The sequence below is a fragment of the Chrysemys picta genome, chromosome 8 (genome assembly GCF_011386835.1).
Source record: "Chrysemys picta bellii isolate R12L10 chromosome 8, ASM1138683v2, whole genome shotgun sequence".
Classification (NCBI taxonomy): Eukaryota; Metazoa; Chordata; order Testudines; family Emydidae; genus Chrysemys; species Chrysemys picta.
The window spans coordinates 13109014-13128389 of NC_088798.1; the positions used below are offsets into that span (position 1 = coordinate 13109014).

Sequence of the window (19376 nt, forward strand, 5' to 3'; positions counted from 1 at the left end):
TTCACCCACCATTCCAGAGGACATGCTTCCATGCTGATGACGGGTTCTGCTCGATAATGATCCAAAGCAGTGTGGACTGAGACACGTTCATTTTCATCATCTGAGTCAGATGCCACTAGCAGAAGATTGATTTTCTTTTTTGGTGGTTCGGGTTCTGGAGTTTCCGCATCGGACTGTTGCTGTTTTAAGACTTCTGAAAACATGCTCCACTCCTTGTTCCTCTCAGATTTTGGAAGGCACTTCAGATCCTTAAACCTTGGGTTGAGTGCTGTAGCTACTTTTAGAAATCTCACATTGGTACCTTCTTTGCGTTTTGTCAAATCTGCAGTGAACGTGTTCTTAAAATGAACATGTGCTGGGTCATCATCCGAGACTGCCATAACATGAAATAGATGGCAGAATGCAGGTAAAACAGAGCAGGAGACATACAATTCTCCCCCAAGGAGTTCAGTCACAAATTTAATTAATGGATTTGTTAACGAGCGTCATCGGCATGGAAGTATGTCCTCTGGAATGGTGGCCAAAGTGTGATGGGACACACGAATGTTTAGTATCCCTGGCACGTAAATACCTAGCAATGCTGGCTACAAAAGTGTCATGCAAATGCCTGTTCTCATTTTCAGGTGACATTGTAAATAAGAAGTGGGTAACATTATCTCTCGTAAATGTAAGCAAACTTGTTTGTCTTAGCCATTGGCTGAACAAGAAGTAGGACTGAGTGGACTTGTAGGCTCTAAAGTTTTACATTGTTTTGTTTTTGAGTGCAGTTATGTAACCAAAAAATTGAAAATCAAATATTTGAAAATGTAAAAAACATCCAAAATATCTAATAAATTTCAACTGGTATTCTATTGTTTAACAGTGTGATCAAAACTGCGATTAATTTTTTTAAATCGCAATTTATTTTTTTGAGTTAATCACATGTGAGTTAATTGCAAGTAATCGACAGTCCTAGTATCAATACAACATTAGGATTGCAAAGTCAAGCATCTAAATGCCAAGAAACCCCAAATGTTTATAGTTGCTCCTGAAGTGTTCACTTGCCCAGGGTGGACATGCTATATATTTTGTAACGTATTAATAAAAACTAACAAGAAGTGTAAACAAACTACCAATCATAAAATATACAGCATGTGGTATGTCACCAAATTAGTGACTCTCAGAATATCCAAACTTTTGAGGGCTTGCTCTCAATCACACAGAAAAACTAATGCTAGGAGGCTTTTGCACTTAGCTGTATGTTTCAGAGGTTTGGGTGAGCACCTAAGAATTCATATGCTTCTCCAAACCTCTTTGAATCATAGAATACCAGGGCTGGAAGGGACCTCAGGAGGTCATCTAGTCCTTCGGCTGGAAAGATAAAAGGAACAGCCCTTTGTGAGATTCTCAGTCCTGACTGGGAGAGTGATAGCATTAGCCTTCAGACCTCCCCAAAACTGGGTTATTCAAACTAGTCAGCATAGTCTTACTTTCAACTAACATTGGTGTGACACAGTGTCAGTAGACTTAGCCCGAGCACTTGGTAAACATCCCCACATGGGGAAAATTAGGAAGATAACTGGTTAATTACTGAACAATTAGCCAATTAACAAGGTGGCTCAGCTCATCAGCTGAGGACATCTAGGAGAGAGACAAGAAGAGTAGCGGGAAGGAAGAGCTAGAGAAGCCCAAGTTCTCAGGGAGGTGAGATCTCTCCCATCTCACCCTGTGCCTAGGGAAAATGTAAGAACTTTGAGCTGTAGGGAACTTGTTCAGTTTTATTCACACAGTAAATAAAGCACTTGGTGTTGAACTTGCCACAAATCCCCTGTGAAGACTGTTTGCAGAGAAGAATCCAGGGTAAGGGAACACTGCCCTGTGACAACTAGTCATAGATGAAGCAAACAAATCAAGATTATACTCTCACAGTATGACATAATACTATAAAAAAAGGTATAATTTTTAACTGAGACAGGGATTAATACTGCAATCAGTGATGTCTGATTGAGTAATATACAGAACATATTAATCAGATACCAAAAGTGCTGAAATGAATATTTTTGTCTGAGCCCAGTAATGTAAACAAGATGTTATATTTCAGTGGGACCCTCAGTGAATGACTTAGAAATCTTAATTACAGCCACTCACGTCAGGACTTGGTGATCCAAGTAGAATGTCAATGATGAAGTCAGCAACACAAGGCAAGCTGTAGAAAGATCCTAAAAATGAAACAATCCCAGTCAGTGTTTTTTTGCCAACGAAACTTGTTAAAAATATAAACTGATAAATAAATAATTAATAAAGTATCACTAGAACAAAAATGCATCTCACCAATACCAAGGATGAGAGATATGTGGGTATGGAAAAAATCTTCTTACACCTTGATTTCTCCCCTTCCATAGATTGTGGATTTTTAATATAAATATGACAATTCCCCTTTTCTCCCCAGTAAAGGTTTCAGACCCTCTGTATGTGAAGGCACAAGTGCTAGTGAAGTGATTTACTAGCCCTGTGGTTGAATTTATAGCTAGACAAACAGTAACATCAGCAGAAGCGATTACTTCAAAGCAAAGCTGTAACCATTTTGATGCTAACATTAAGTAAACTTGCCCAAAACACACAGTTCATTAAAGCCATGATTCAGCAAGGTACCTGTGCACATAAGCAGTTCCACTAATACAAGTATCTTGCTGACTCAAAGCCTAGGATACATAACCCCTGCACCCCTGTAAACTATGTTTCTTGCACTGCTGCAGTTTATTTCAGAAATGAATCCTGCGGGAGATTTCAGTGTAAAAAACGTTAACCTGCAATAAAAAATTAACAAAGAAAATAATAGCCAATAAGTAATGCAGCACGTCTACACCAGCAAAACACTTGTGGTAATTGATTAATAAAGTATATGATCCCAAACATTTCAGTTTCATTTGCTCTCATCATAGATGCCCCTCAAAGAAATACTGAAAGAATATTGTTTATCATCCCCAAAACACTAGTTCTATAGTGAAGTTACATAATGTAATTAAGTTGTATCTGCAAATTGAGATGCTTCAATAAGAGCAAAATTCAGTGAGGAGGAAAGCACAAAATGTATAAATTCATCTTCAAAACCTAATTACATTATACTGAAATTAAATTATACTGAATTAATAAGAGTCTACTCCATACCCAACTGCTGACTGCGTAACTGTAGGCACGTAACAAGTAGAGACAAGGCCTCTCCAGCAATCAGAGCATCTTTGGTGGACACAGACTGCTGTCTCACACAGATTCCGGCGTGGAGTGCTGTTGGCTCTCCTTCACTTCCTGAGCTACAATTGCTTCCTGCATTAGATTAGAAACGACAAATGTAATAATCAGTTGTGGTTTTTAAAGCTTTTCTGATCAACATTTCTCTTCTAAAAAGTACTTTAAAAAAGTACTTGTAAGAATACAGCAAGTACAGTAGATTTAAGTAGCAATTTAGAAGGAGTTCATCTTCTAAGAACTCTAGAAGTCTTACTCTCAACTTACTCCAGTTGTGTATTTTGTTTAGACTAAATGATGCAGTCTCAACTATGAGTGACATACCTGAGCTGCTAAGTCTGTTTCGAATCCCAGCAGGAAATAAAGTGTTACTTTCTTTTATTGGTTGACTGCTCCCCACTAGGTCAAGTCGTCCTGCAGCAGCAGCCCAAGAAAGTCGCATGAAGCAAGCCACCGTAGACGTGAAATCATTTATCTCCATTGTCTGAAGGAACAGGAAAAAGTGGTTACTTTTGCCACACCCAATAGTCTCCTTTACCACGAGGAAAGGAGGAACCACAAGGTCTTTCCATTCAGTTTTGGTCCTTGCTCGTGATCGGTGCCATGACACATGGACGTTTTGCTTATATGAAACAGTGGTTAATATGGCTTATTGAAAGCCAGCCAGCACTGTCTTTGAAACAGAAAGAAGCGTCACTACAGAAAGACTCCCCTCCTTCCATCTGGAGCTAAACATGCTAACTTCATCCTGGTAGGAAAGCACCAACTGAATCTTAAATTGAGGTCCTATACAGGTTAGCACATTGTGCTAGCTATAGATCACAGCCCATGCAATTTCTTTCAATCTGACAATAGGAAAATGGGTCAAGTTATTCCTTTTATAGCAGTGTGTTTTAGTACGTGGCCTCTCCCAACAGATTAATCACTAGGAAATTCTGAATCTTTCAGAGACACGTTGTAGTTAAAAATAAAAGTCAGGGTGAGATTTGGGGGAGGGGGGAAAGGACCTGGATTGTCTCCTAAGCTTTGAGATGAGACCTGTGCATGGAGAACCAGTTTCACAGCACTACTTATGTTAAACTCCAGAAACTAAGAGCAAGTTTCACCTTTCACTCTACAGCACACTGCTATATCTTCAAGACTGTCAAACCTTCACTTACTTGTATTGCAACCCGTGCTGCAGGTATGATCTCTTCAACCCTAATGGAGGACCTGTCAGAAACTGACAACTGTCGGTAGGATGACTTCTCAGGTGTTCCACAAATGGACATCTGCCTGCTAGCCTGCCGGCTCACATTACGGAATGGGCGTGAGGACAGCGCTTCTACCCCATCTTTGAGGATATCTTCATCTAGTAAGGAAGGAAGTGTTTGGCCAACAAGTAAGAACCTAAACACACAAAGAAAAGAGTCAGGTTTATTTTTGAATATTGGGTGATCAGAGTCTTAGTATAGAACTCGAATCACTGTTACATATCGAGATAACAGGCCAACTGCTAAAAAAAATGCAAGTAGCATTACTAGTGGCCTTATATACAAGGAAAGGCAATCTCATACCTTGCAAGTTGCAGACAGATGGAATAGACTCCCTGTCTTGTTTCATAGTCCACTTCTGATGGGATGGAGTCTCTCTGCATCACATTCACCACCAAACTTAAAAATAAAAGAGAGACTATTTTATAAGATGGTGTAAAAAAGGAGACTGTTGGTAACGAGTTTCGGGTATTTCCCCCCACCACCCTCTCAGCGACTTAGTGCTGACAGAAGTACCTGACTGATATCTCTTGAGACCGAGATCCCTATTTTCCCCCCATTACAAAGGGCTTTGAGAGCTATAGGGGAAAACTACTGTAAGAGCAAAGTAGTATCACTTGATAAGTACAGCACAGGCAGCAGCTCTGCAAGTTTTTCCAAAGTGCCCACTGTGCCTCCACTCTCACCAGGAGGGACCAATTTTATGGATAAGAATGGAAAGATCAATTGCACTGACCAATTCTTGGTCCATTCTAACACTGCTAAAAATGCCAACTAGTGTCAGCTGGGGAGGTTGTGTAATACGCACATCTGTATTCTTGAATTGAAGTGAGACCACTTATTTAGCACCCAAATACTGACTACAGCAATAGAAAAAAGAATGCGAATGAATTAGCTTTGATTCAGACTTTAAGGCTATGTACATTACACACTACACACTATAGATACAGAGGGGCTGTTCAGACATTACTAGTGAAAGTAAATAAATCTACAGGTAGTTCCTTATTCACAGGACCCAATCCATTTTAGTTTTCATACTGCTAGATGATAAAAACTGAACACCTATGCAAGTATGCTATACTATAAGCAGCGTGTTAGAGCCTGTTACAGAAACTATACAGTTATCACTGATAAGAAAGTTAGTGTTATGGAAAAAAATAAATGTCTAAGGCCTAACCTCAAGCCTCCTGCTCTCAGAAAGTTTTCACAGAAAGATTTGGCACAATTTCTTGCCATTTCATCATCTGCCGTTGGCATCAGCTTGGAGCTCAGTACCTGAAATGCATGCAAGTGTAAGTGTTTCGTAACTAGTATACACAAAAACTATAGCACCTCTGAAGTGGCATCCAATATCCTAGGCAGTCTCACCCTAAGACTGAGCATTTCCCGCTCTCAGTAATTCAAAGATACAGCCTTGCAACGATCTGACCCATAAAGAGCCAAACAATATTTTAAAACATTGCCTTCTGTTTTTATTCTCTGACAAGTGACTGATATAATCATAAATGGCTCACATAGTAAGAAGGGAAGAGTCTGGACTCGCATGTGAACTATTTCTTCAGGCTTAAGAGGAGCTCTGGAGGGTTACAATTCTAACACAGTTAAGATGTTGTTATTCCATGGAAATAACTATTGAATAAGAGCTCTGAGGGATGAGGTTTTGATTTTACATTTCTACTTTTATTTTGAGGTGTGAAAAAAATTAAGAGGATCCAAGAAATTTTATGGCTTTTAAGAATGTCATCTTTATTATACTGCTCCTCTCATTTGCAAGAAGGTACCCTTCTCAGCAGTGAGTGTCAAAGTGCAATGATGGTCAGAAAAGTGACCACAATGGACCCGTGTTTAATAGCTTTAGCAGACTAACAAATATGAGGGATTAAAAATAATTCTGGCTTGTTAAGAGAAAATATTTTCCATTATACTTGTCTGAACTTCAGGAACAAATCCGCTAATATAATCCATGTAATTATCGGACCGAAGGAATATTTAGTTAGGTTTGCTTCTTCATTAGCCTCACTGCTGGGAAATAAGCATTTTGTTACTCTACTTTGCTCTGAAGTGAAAAAATCATTTTGGGATACTAGTCCCACTGCAAAACAGAATCCTCTCACCAGGAGGGCATCTGTATTGTGACACTGCAGACTGCTCTCTCAATTTGGGAGTTGCAAACAGGTTTTGGGGGGGTTACGACCACTCTACCTTTCTTCGTGGCTCATTGGAAGAGGAGGGGCCTGAAACTTTTTATTAGAACATGGGATGTGCTATGCAAAAGGTGGAGAACTGCAGTACTGGTAACAGATATATGAAGGTAAATGGCTATTACAAAAACTCCTACGGAAGGCTTTGCAGACATCAGGGATGAGAGATGAGCATATGCCTCTGTCCGTTGCATCCGGGAAGGGTTTGGAGTGAGGGGGATTCTTATGCCCCAAATATACTAGGAAATTAACCTGCTGCTGACAACAGTGGCTGGCAATAGGACCCCAAACCTGTACATGTTAATCTAGATGGGTCTGTAATGGAATTGTAGAGTCATCTATGATAGCATTTGACTCATTGTTCTGAACATGTGGAAAGAAAGATAAGATATACAAAGGATGTGGATTAATTAGGCCGCAAGTTTAACTTAACTGCTCTGGGAATTATCCAACAATAGTTCATACTGTGCATGCAGGTCATGATTCATCCCTAGTCATCTGAACTTGGTGGAGGGCTGCTGTCAGGACCCCACCCCTCCAGCTGGTCCCCAGCCTGTTCCTGGGAACTCTCTGCCCTCCCGTTTTACAAAGGTGAAGGGCTGGAGAAAGGAGGTGGTCTTCTCACTGTATCAGACATTAGGATTCCCATCCCATACCTCAACTTTAGAGGATGCTTTCCCCTTAGTTCACTTCCAATTCCAGTTTATCAGGGAACTGGACTTGTGTGGAACAAGTACATGCACTGGACATTAGCCACAAAGAGCTAACAGCAGTTCGCTTAGCTGCCTTCCCCTTTACTTCCACCTGGGTTCCCAGATTGTTAACAATTTCTTACCTAAATCTGCTAAAATATATCCACTCCCTTGTTGGAGAGGCCTACCCCATTGCCCTGAATAACTCCCATACCAAATAAGATTTTTGGGGGATGATTAACGTCCTTCCCTGTTTCAGATGTTCAAACATCTTCTGGTCTTGTCAGCCCACAAAGGCCTGGCAACTCCCCACCAAACTTTCCTCACTGAAGAATTTCAGACAAGTTAACGGTCATCCCCAGAAAGAGGTCCTGGGTCTGCCCTACATCTCAGTGCCCTGATTAAATCAACCCTAGAGCTGCACATCTTTTCCCCTCAGCGTAACTATTTGCAAATTTGACACACATTCACCAATAGTTTCAGTCAAAAACTGATGACATTGGTGGTGTCTCCCTTCACGTTTTAGCTCAGTAGTTAGGGCTTTCTCCTGGGACGTGGGAGACTGGGTTCACTGGAGCAGGGATTTGAAGTTGGGTCATTTTCACTCCCACTTTGTGTAAATAGAGAGACAAGGTGATGGAGGTTATATTTTTTATTGGACCAACTTCTCACCCACCTTGTCTCTAATATCCTGGGACCAACACAGCTACAACAACACTGCATCCAACATTTGTATAAATAGTCATTAGAACAGAGACACAAACAGCTTCAACAGGAGAGACTGAGAAAGTGAGTGTAATATATTCAGCCCTTTTCCTGCAGTTGAACTTGTATCCATTAGAGTAATATCCCTGTCTATTTGGAGATTCAGAAGTACAGTACACCACACTAATTGCATATCCTAAAAAGGCCCCTCTGGGGCCCTATAGTGGGCCTCGGCATATTTCTTCTTAAAAAGCAGTTAATGTTTTGCTTTGTCAGCCCCCTTCACATCTTCAGTGACATCTGACGGTGGCTCATTTTAAAGGAGAGCTTATTTTGTAATCCAAACAATCCAAATTACATTTGGCTTGATTTTCAGAGATGTTGAGCACCCCTGGCTCCCATTCATTTTTAATAGAGATGCATGCGTTTAGAACCTCTGCAGATCCAGGCAAAGATTTAAACCAATAGCTAAGGTCTTCTATGATGGCAGAGAGAAACATACAGATAAATTACAAAATTGTCTGTACTGCTTACTACCACATTTAAGAGCCATCTTACAATTACAATGATGAGAGGGGCCTGGGTTCGTATTGAAATCTTAAGGAGAAGCTTCATATTTCATGCTCCAAATCACTTGTTTTGTGTAACAGATTAATCATAGTTCAGCTGATGATATTTCTAGCAGTTGACAATATTTTTTGCAGGACTTCACAAACTGTATCCATTGCTTTAATTGCAATGTTAGAAAACTGAGGAGCATGTTGACAAAAGGGTTTCTTACCTCTAAATTGTAGAGCACTCTAAAGGTGGACATGCCAGGAGCAAAAGATCTAAAGAGACTTTCCAATATCGAACTAGCACTGGGCTGGTGTTGATGCTTTGAAGACAAGGATGGTGATTTTGAAGACTGAGAACTTGATTCTGACAGCAGTGTTTTCTAAGAGGAAAAAGCACAGATCTAAAACTGCACTTTTAGAATATCACTTAAGGAGAAGTAAGCCTTGGAACTGCATCTTGTATAGTCCCAGTAACAACTCCCCTCCACCCTCCCAGCCACCTAGAAACAAAGCATTAAAAACCTTGAGACAATATTATTCTGCCTTATCACTAAAAAGTTTTACATAACTTGAAAACTTCACAAATGAACACCCAACACAGTATTACAAAAACCCAATGTTAAATGCCTCTTTTTAGCCCTGCAGAGACAAGAATTTAATATGGGTTTAATCCATACCTTTCTTCCTAGGGAATCTAGCTGATCAAGTGCTTCCTGAATAGCTGGGTCAGTAGGAATCAACAGCAGAAGCTTCCGTACACGTAAAGTTATCCTGGAAAGTTCAAAGCAATTATTCCACACAAGATAGGATTCACTCAGCTTCATATTGGACAAGAGTCCACATACATTGGTAATTTTTTTTAATTATGTCGTTATTTGGACTTTCAGTCACAGTATTTCTCCAATGTTTAATAACTATTTAGCTTGTTTACCTTGGCTCCTCTAGGTTAGCAAGCTGGTAAAGCATGTCAAAAACATTACACACGAGAGCCATCACTACTCCAGGGAGGGATTTCTCCTGAGGATTAAACAGACACAATTACAAAGGTTTTTTTTCCCCCTTTAAGCTATTTTGTGGGATTCTCTGTTGAAGCAAATGACCCAGAGATGTCTCAAGCTACTGTTTAGCCCAAGACACAATTTGAATTGCAATAACCCCCCCTTTATGTATCTCTTATATCTGCATGTCACTGTGCAGCGTTACATCTACATCAGACAAAAGATGCTCTCTAGGCCAACTATTAATTGTGAATTAGAAAGCAATGGCAGAGTGGTACAGTTAGCTTGACTCACTCCCAAATTTTTAAATTTAACACACTTGAGCTTCACTGGTTAAAAAAAAAAAAAAAAAAATCTCACTTGGTATTACAATTAATTGCCCACAAATCACCAGATGATCTTAAAGTCAAATGCAAATCTTAATTTTTTAAAATTAAAGTTTAACAGAAGACACTGCAGAGGTGATCAATACATAGCAAACAGTGTACTATCAGCTGTTTATAGCTGAATGTAGCTTTTAAATCCATTTCATTTGAGTTGGATTACAAAAGGTGATGCTTTTTTAATTACTTGTTTGAAATCAAAGCCACCATTAAAAAAAAGTTTTGCTACAGTCTCAGTGGTTTTTCTTTTTTTAAATGTGTGTATTTAATGCTCAGAATTAATAGTTACTTAAGTCCTGGTCTCAGAAAAGCATGATGCACCCACATAGTATATAGCCACTGCACAAGCTTTTCCATATAGCTCTGCCAAAGGATTTCACAGACTGAAAATGCCCCAATTATTTCATTCACTGGGTCTGTCAAAACATAAGCCACCCTGACCTGTAGTCCTGTAATACCTCCTGTATTCCAATCCTAAATCACCTGAGATGAGTCTTGCATTGGGTGTTGAATTTGTAATACAAACAAATGCAAACCAAACTCACTCATTTTTAATTCTGATATTTAGCAGAATTTGAAACCAAATCTGGAAGTGAAGGACTACAGCATTATCTTACACTGCCACTTAACCCCAATTGTGACGTGCTTGTGAAAGGGTGCACTGTAAAAGCAGATTTCAGACTACTATACTGTACCTGTTCCATCACATAAGATGAACTAAAGACACCACTACTGTTGCTGGAGCTGGTTGAGGAATCGACAGAGCTCCCCGAGGGGGTTCCACTTCCTGATGTTTTTACTGTAAGTACATGTTCTTCAGAGAAACCCAGTTGGTGGAGTAGCTTCTGATCTTTATTTACCGTTAGCTGCAACAAAGTATTTAACGCTTAGTTCTGGTGAAAGGAAAGATTCAAACTTACAAGATAAAAGGTAACTAATTCACATACCAGATTTTCATTTGCAAATATCTGTATATTATCCACAGGAGAATTCAGCAGCTTTGCTATTTTCCACCTGACGCTTCCTACAGTTTCATTGCTATGAGCCTGTAAAATAAAATGAGATCGTTTGAAGGAAGCTGTTAAAAAAAAAATATCAGGCCCTACTGTTTAAAGTGTTCTGTTAACATTAAGGGTTTTTCAGCTCCTCTATGAATATTAATAAAGGTCTTTTCAGCCAGGGAGACTAACTATACAGGGGAAGAGTGAAAGAGACTATACCAAGTGCTGCAAGAAAATATTTTCTTTCCACAAGCCTTTCCGTTATTCTAATTTTAGGTGCGTACACAAAGCTTTTAGAAAAATGTGGTTTTCAAGCTAGCTGTGCCCATTACACTTCTCTAGCGTGTGCTTCAAGTCATCCATGCAACATGACGCGGTTAGTGAATACTATGTTTTCACAAATAAATAAGGTCAATATGGCATGACATGTGTAACTTGGGTAAACATACCTCTACAGTGAAGGTATCTTTGGTAGACTCGTATGTAACATTAAGTGTTAAAAGATGACCGTGGAAAGAAGCACCATGAGGTAGGATAGTTCGAGGAACAGAGTAAAGGTCCTACAGAAAGAAAAAGAAAAAGAAAAAAAAAATTCCATGTAAACAATTCTGGAAGAACAAAAACATTTTCACAGTATTAGCAGTAACTGATTCTCCGGTACATGGGCCTGAACAACTCATGGTATTGTTAAAAATATTGAGTTGGCATCTAAATTTTTGTCTAGTTACGAGAAAGGACATGAATGTTAAGTAACAAGAAAATCTCTTACCTCTATAGTTATCACATAGCGTTCTGCCAGAAGTAGCAGTCTCTCAATTATGACAAGTTTAGTTGACCTAAAGATTGTATACAAAATTTTAAAAAGTATAAGGTGAGTGATTTCAGTTCAATCACAAAAAGACAACAGCCGAAGGCAAGGACTGAATTTAGTAGAGACTAAATACAATTCTCACTCTTTGAGGTGGCGTAGCTAGATTGAGGCACATTGGCAAAGCAGAGTGCAAGTCCTGACTTGCACTTCCTGTGCCATACTTGGTCTGGGTACATACATTGTGCATGTCTAAAGGGTCCACCACGTGCCCAGGTACTAACACAATACATCAGTCCCCTCAAGGATGACAGTCAAACCACCTCCTCCAATATCTCCTACTCCATAAATCTGATGGCTCTTAAGCAGCAATAATCTTTGTAGTTTATAGGACTTCAGCATTTAGATTTTCAGTCTCATTCCTTATATTGAGATTGTTTAAAAAAAAAACCTCTTCTGAAATCAAAAACATTTTAATGTAAATATGAAAAGCGACTGTCTGAGTGGCTGTAAACTTACACCTAGAGATAGAAATATTACAAATATTACAAGAAAACTTATTCCACTAAAAAGGAAGAGACACAAAGTTAGGTTTGCAAATATTAGTCCATGATGTTGACTTATTTATGCTTCTTCAAAAAAATAGTTCCATTTAAGAACAGAACTTGCTACACAGTGGAGAGTAACCACTCCCCCTTCTAAACACAAGGGCTTAGTTCACATACAGAGAGCTGTTGTTCTTGTTTGTGGCCATTAATGCAAACACCTAAAGGTTGTTTGTAAGCAAACTTTGGCATAGTGCCCAATAGTACACTTCTGTTCAGAGAAGGAGATGGATAGTGAAAATAATGACCATTCTCTACAAACACACAGTTGTGGCATTTAAAACCTAAGACATTTTGGTCCACAAGAACACATAGTGGTGATCCTTTGAGATGGACTACCTTAAGACTCAAAACTTACATTTTGGCAATTACTAGATTCTGATCAGTTAAGTCTGTACAGAAATATTCCACTCCCTTCTATGTTCTCTCCCTACTGATGTCCTTCACTGTTCTCAGCTCCCTGCCTTCGTATGCTCAGTAGGGAAAGGAAGCACTACAACTGAGCAACCTGTTTTGTATGAGGAGATGTAAAGGGCTATAAAGAGAAGCTGAATATTCCATCACTGATGACTCTGTGTGCCAATGATTTACCAGAAATGCAATGCAGCAGAGCATCAATATTTAAACTAAGGAAGCCCAGCCTACAATTACCTTGTATTCCTGAAGAAAAAAAAGTTGATTTTATGATGTAGAAAGATTTGGAATATAAAACATGAGGCTGTATTCAACAGAGGTGTTTACTCTCCTCGTATGCCCATTATTGTCAAGATGCTTCCCACATGAATGAGTGCTGAGTTAGACATTTATTACGTTTACCCTCAAACACAGACTTACCTGTAGGGAGACTGTACTGACGTCGCTACAGTAGGCATAGCAGTTGCTGTAAGCATTTTTGTAGCTCTTGTAACAGCATGTGTTAATGTCGGACCACCAAGTGCTGAACTGGCCGCCTAGAATTTAAGATACACCAATGTAAAACAGCATTTATACTGTATTACTTATTCTGGAGTGATGAAATTATATGAAAACTATTAGAGATCTTCCTAGTTAGGCAATAGGAAAGGTTACAAAGTTTAACTACATTCTGTGGTTTTCTATGTCCATTACACTGCAGAAATAGTGTCACAGAGGAGAAAAATCTTAAATCCTTAATAAAGTTGATTTTCAAGTTCAAAAGAATTTAACAAGCATCTTTACCACAATTCAATATTCTAGTCTTCACATAATATACAGTTTGCACTGTGATCTGAAGTTCAAACATCTTCAGCTAAAATGCAGAAACTTGTGAATTCTCCTCTATAAACCTTCAATTTAAGATTAGCAATATTTTGGGAGAGAGCATAGGATTGCATTCTCTAGTTTTTGAAAAGCATGTTTTTTGTAACACTGCTTCAATTCTGCAAGTAAAATAACCCTGAAAATAGAAAGAGCTTTAGGAACATGAACAAATTTAAGTCTGCCACTTACCTCTAATCTTGTATAACAATCAGCAATGAATTTCTTGTGTAGCGACACTGAATCCTGAAGGTATGAAGGACAGGTACATTAGCACTTTAAAAATAATTTCATGAGAATAAAATGGTCAACAACAAATTTAATTAATTGCAATATATATCACAACTTCCCGAGTATTAAACCTCTTCATATGGGTCAAATACCTTTCTTGGTAACAGACTATACTTACCTTTTTCAATCTAGGATTTAGATTAATATAGCTGTAATTTATGATCAACTGAATGGCCTCATTAGCAATTTCTTCATCAGGTGATTCCATTGCTATTTTCCAAATAAAATCCATCCCTATTAACTCCAGTTTTTCTACATTCTGTTCAAAAGAAAATACATTAGTAAAATACAATTTGACTTTGTTACATGTTATAAGCATGTATAATCATTAATCAGAGGGGTAGCAGTGTTAATCTGGATCTGTAAAAAGCGACAAAGAGTCCTGTGGCACCTTATAGACTAACAGACGTATTGGAGCATAAGCTTTTGTGGGTGAATACCCACTTCGCCAGACGCTTGTTCACAGACGCCAGACGCTGGAAAATAACTTTTGGCTAAAGTCTTAGAAGCTATATTTTTCAGTATGTTGTCAACTCTATAAAAATGTTTAGACAATATGAACTAAATTTATATAATCTCAAATCCACATAATCAGTGGAAATTTTAAGTCTAACCCACTGTCTACATGTAGACAAATAATGACTTCTGCAGAAAACAGTTCAACCAAGCAATGGAATAATGAAGAATTCAAAGATCATTTTAGGAATTCAACAATCACACAAAACAATTTATTTCACACAGGTAAGTCAAAAGAGCAACAAATCATAGGCTAAAATGCTCATCAAGTGGCATATACTGGGGTCATGTACTTCACAACAGGTCTATGAGCACCATAAGTAAGTCTGAGGTAAATTAACAGTCCCTGATATTAAGCAGATCCAGATGTATACTGCAATGTATTTTTTGCCATATAATTTTATTTTAAAAAGCAGTGCAGGATCATATCAAAGTTAAAAATTTATTACAATTTAATTAAGATTTAAATTTACTAAACATATCTCTTGTAAAAAGGTACACAAATAACCAAACATACAATAGATTTTTTCTTTAGAGGTCAGCAAAACAAGTTACACACACTAGAACTTCATTTACTCATTAACAATGCAAAGGAAAACTGGGATTGGTTTTTCAAGTTTCATGACATTATTGTGTTCCAACCTGAAATCTTTTACATCAACTTTCAGCATTCATGAAAATCCCACCCTTAATTTCTCAAGGTAGAAAAGCAAGAATTTGTAATGAAAACACTAAAAGGACCTGAGGTATTTTAGTACAAATATGACCATATAAAATAGCTGGCTGTCTTTTTTTAAAATAAGAACCTGTTCCCCAGATCTCATGTACTGTTCATAGGAATGAAAGTGCACCACACTTACCAACTGAGTTCCTTGTCGTTTTAGTCGATGATCACATAGGTTCACATTCTCAAAGAACGTCTTAAATAAACTAAAACCTGTATGTAAAAATCATGAAAGATTTTATTTAGAATAAACACCTGTTTTTATTAAAAAAGGACATTAAATACACAAGAATAAAGGATACTCTTAATAGCAATTAAAAATTTAGAATCATGAAAAAAGACCTCTTATTGCGTTAGTTTTTAAAGCTCTTCACAGGTCTAAGAAATTAAGTTTAATGTTCTACTAGAAAGCAACTATCTAGTACTTGGATATATATTTACTCCTATGACCTGGTGACACAAACATTTTCATACCATTCATAGTAATTTCATACGACTCCAGTTTGAGAATTTTCTCTTTGAAGAGCTGTTGTTGTATGTCACTCTCCAGATCATGTTGTCCTTTTGTAAACCACTCAAAGCACATCTGTGAATTAGTATAAGTGTGTAAGTGTATATGGTCCATATTTTGAAGATCAAAAGATTTTTTTAGTAAATCAACATTGCTTTTTCAAATTACTTCAGACACTATAGTGATGAGTGCATAAAAAAGTTTAGATAAAAGACTTATGAAAAGGCAAGATAGTCAAAACATTCAGCAGTCTGTAACCACCTGAAGTGCACTGCTGTTGCACACAGCATTACTATGTACTATGTATCAGCATAACTCAGATAATAGTAGACTCTCTTCTGGAGCAGAACGTTCAGATTCCACACCAGGACTCAGGTTCTTACATATTACACAAGCCTGCAGTGCTGCATTAGGGTACCAGGCATTATTACCAATGCTGTCTATTGCATAAAACATTAAGTGAAGGTTCCTCATTTATGTATCAGAGGGGTAGCCGTGTTAGTCTGGATCTGTAAAAAGCAACAGAGAGTCCTGTGGCACCTTTAAGACTAACAGATGTATTGGAGCATAAGCTTTTGTGGGTGAATGCGCCCCATGTCATGCATCCGACAAAGTGGGCATTCACCCACGAAAGCTTATGCTCCAATACATCTGTTAGTCTTAAAGGTGCCACAGGACTCTCTGTTGCTTTCCTCATTTATGACATCCCTGGCTGTTCAGATGGAAGTTACAGCTCAAAGAGCAGATAACCCTCATCTAGTCTCCTGATCAACATTCCCTTTCAACTAAGCAAGTCTTAATGTTCAAGACAGTATGCCATTTATAGTTAAACACATAACGGCTGCTCCATTTGCCTACACTGTCCTTCCACTAACAGGATCTAATGCATTAGTGCTTTGTAAGGCATTTAAAGACACTGAATGCGAGAAACATTATAAACAATTTATTTTCTATACATGCATTCCAGTCATGAGCTATTAAATTCCTTTCCCACCTCCAGATGTTGATCTCTTGGGCTTCTTACCTCTCGATCTAACTCACAAACATCTTGACCCGTCACAAGACATTCCCAGATTTCCCTGGCACGATTCCAACCCAAATAGAGGGTGGCTTCTTGCAGAAAAAATGCCAGAAATTTTAAATGCGCCTCTAAGTACTGATAAGGGAACAACAAAACTGAGTGTCATCTTTCCAAAAGAGAACTTAAAATTAGAAATACAACATTGTTATTTTTTTTATACATTTTGCAAAGTGTGAAGAACCAAAAACTGACTGATCCTGCAAGGAACTCCATGTGGACAGAGCAAGGCCTGCAATTATGATTTCTAATTTTCAGTATTTTAAACAAAAGACCTCATTTCAGGCATCTTTTCAGAAAACACTCAGGTTGCTCTCGAGCCCCATAATAGTAACTAGCCTGAGCCACCGCCTGGCATAAAAAGGAGATCTAAGGTGCAATACGTTGTGCTGCAAGTGCTCTGTGGATATCTGAATCCATATAGTAATAGGAAAACATCTTTTGGTTTTAAGTAGTCGGCACCAAATTCAGCCATTTAAAATATGCCACAGGTTTTCGTATAGAAAGGCTACCCCACCATTTAATTTAATAGGTAAGTAATAAATCTCAATATATTACAAAACAGTAATTTTGGAGGGAGGACATGCAGCATATATAGATACAGTGTACATTAAGTGTCCAATATTTTACATTGTCTAGTCTTCTGTGTTTCAGCTGACCATGGCTTTTTTTGGGGTGATTTATAACATTGTCAGATGAACAATTTCTAGTAACTAACATTAGAAAGCAGTGTTCAGTACCTCCCGGTAAGTGTATCGGCCATCCACTAATGTTGTTCCAACTAGTCCACCAGGACCTGCTACAGATGCAGCCAATCGATGACATGCTATTAGGCTTCCTGTCACCAGTTTCACGATTTCAAAATTTTTCTTCAAGTCTTGAATAATGCTCTTGGCAGAAACATTGAGAAAGACAGTGTAAGAAATGAAGCATCTCAACAGGCACACCTAGTGGTTTTGCATTTTTATGAGAATTAGATTTAAAAAAAACTGTGGGGTTTTTCAGCACTATCAAACCTATCACAAAGGAGTCCTGAAGGTTCACGTTCATCCTTCCCCATCCATTTACAAACCATCCTACACGGCAACTGCTTTCAGCATCTGACTATGTAGCACTGCACAGCACTAAATGCAAAGCCAAACTTTTCCACTCAAAACGGCATAATGCAAAGCACAACTTGGTAGCAGATTGGAGCCGTTTATTTCTATTTTCGAAAGGTCATAATTGATTTTATTACTTCAGTCAAAAGTAAATAAAAAACAACCTGTTCCCTTAAATTTGTCAATCAGGTTCATTTATAGTTAGTAATGGCACAAATATAACGTGAGCCAACTCAGACATGTCAGAAGAGATAAGCTTATCCGCATATAATGGACAGCACAGAGTATTAAGGAATTACCATTGTAAAATTATACCGTTAAGATACTACCACTACATTAAACTCCTCAATTCAAATAGTGCCATAAATTAATACCATATTTTTAACTTAAACTTTGTTATAAAAGCTGAAGTTTGATGGATGTAACTTTGCTTTCAAAAATATTTTAGCAAGTGCCTTACCTTATCTTGCTTTTGGTATGTTTGTTTAATAAACGAACGTGTGATTTCATGGAGCTGACGTAAAGCTGGTACCACCCAAACAAATTGGGGATTATGATGTTGGGATGACTAGTAATAAAAGAAGTTAAAATAATTACACATGTGTACATGCTCAACAATACTATAATTGTTTCTTGTCAGAGATTCCTAGAAACCTATTATCATCCATGCCCCAGCTTCAGGATAATAGTTTTCTTTCATAAATCTGCAGTCACTAGTCCTTGGTTCCTCTCCACTGATGGTCTCAGTTTCAGCTTTCACAATTACACCAGATAGCTGAGGAAGGAGATGGCTACCTGACAGCAAGTAAGATGGAGAGGCAAGCCAAGGTTTAGAGGGCAAATGTAACCTAATACAGCTACTCAATGAAAGACCAGGTTAGGGAGGCGGTGAGAGGAGTCAGGCAAAACAGAACTTAAAAATTATTTAAAATACTACCAAGGGATTCAGAGGCTCGGGGGGGGGGGGGGGGGAAATCAGTGGTTATCTCAATGAGACATTTTAGGGTCACAAGGAGACCTCTGATAAGATATTTAAACTCAGTTTTGCAAGAGAACTTAAGGTTTGATCCTGCAAGGTGCTGAGTACTTCTGTCAGAAGCATTCAGCACTTTGTAAGACTGAACCCTTAGGGGGGTTTATTTTCCATAAAGTCTGACATTAGAAGCTGGCACACCAAATTCTGTTTGGGAAAGCAGCATCTTGATTCTAGGTTAGATGCTAACAATCAATGCTACATTCTCAGCAGCCTGTTCATGGCAGAAAGAAAGCTACACTGAAGACTTCTCCATACCTTTGACAGTGCTGCCAATATTCTCTCAAATGTTGTTTTAATTTCTCCTTGTTTATGGTGGGGGTAGATAGGTAAATGTTGCATTTGTAAAACTAGCTTAAAACTACATACTATCAAAGCCCTAGATGGAGGCACTGCAACAGGGAGCAGTAAGAAAAAAAC

The 19376-nt window shown here is 38.3% G+C and overlaps 1 protein-coding gene across 9 annotated transcripts in view; it reads right to left on the bottom strand.

Moving 5' to 3' along the window:
* The window catches only part of USP24 (ubiquitin specific peptidase 24), a 108600-nt gene that overhangs the window by 44582 nt on the left and 44642 nt on the right, over nucleotides 1-19376 (bottom strand). For all 9 annotated transcript variants that reach the window (XR_010589606.1, XR_010589604.1, XR_010589601.1 and 6 more), the window contains exons 16-36: nucleotides 18384-18491; nucleotides 17564-17713; nucleotides 16770-16901; nucleotides 15709-15820; nucleotides 15371-15447; nucleotides 14113-14253; nucleotides 13896-13949; nucleotides 13263-13378; nucleotides 11785-11851; nucleotides 11465-11575; nucleotides 10962-11060; nucleotides 10710-10880; nucleotides 9565-9650; nucleotides 9311-9404; nucleotides 8858-9013; nucleotides 5656-5753; nucleotides 4782-4877; nucleotides 4386-4614; nucleotides 3550-3709; nucleotides 3148-3303; nucleotides 2128-2198 (exon numbers count right to left, since the gene is read on the bottom strand). Coding sequence is in view for 3 of the 9 variants with exons in the window: in XM_024104934.3 (XP_023960702.1) it covers nucleotides 2128-2198; nucleotides 3148-3303; nucleotides 3550-3709; nucleotides 4386-4614; nucleotides 4782-4877; nucleotides 5656-5753; nucleotides 8858-9013; nucleotides 9311-9404; nucleotides 9565-9650; nucleotides 10710-10880; nucleotides 10962-11060; nucleotides 11465-11575; nucleotides 11785-11851; nucleotides 13263-13378; nucleotides 13896-13949; nucleotides 14113-14253; nucleotides 15371-15447; nucleotides 15709-15820; nucleotides 16770-16901; nucleotides 17564-17713; nucleotides 18384-18491 (2484 nt within the window). In the remaining 6 variants the exon portion in view is untranslated. The remainder of the gene's footprint in view (nucleotides 1-2127; nucleotides 2199-3147; nucleotides 3304-3549; nucleotides 3710-4385; nucleotides 4615-4781; nucleotides 4878-5655; nucleotides 5754-8857; nucleotides 9014-9310; nucleotides 9405-9564; nucleotides 9651-10709; nucleotides 10881-10961; nucleotides 11061-11464; nucleotides 11576-11784; nucleotides 11852-13262; nucleotides 13379-13895; nucleotides 13950-14112; nucleotides 14254-15370; nucleotides 15448-15708; nucleotides 15821-16769; nucleotides 16902-17563; nucleotides 17714-18383; nucleotides 18492-19376) is intronic.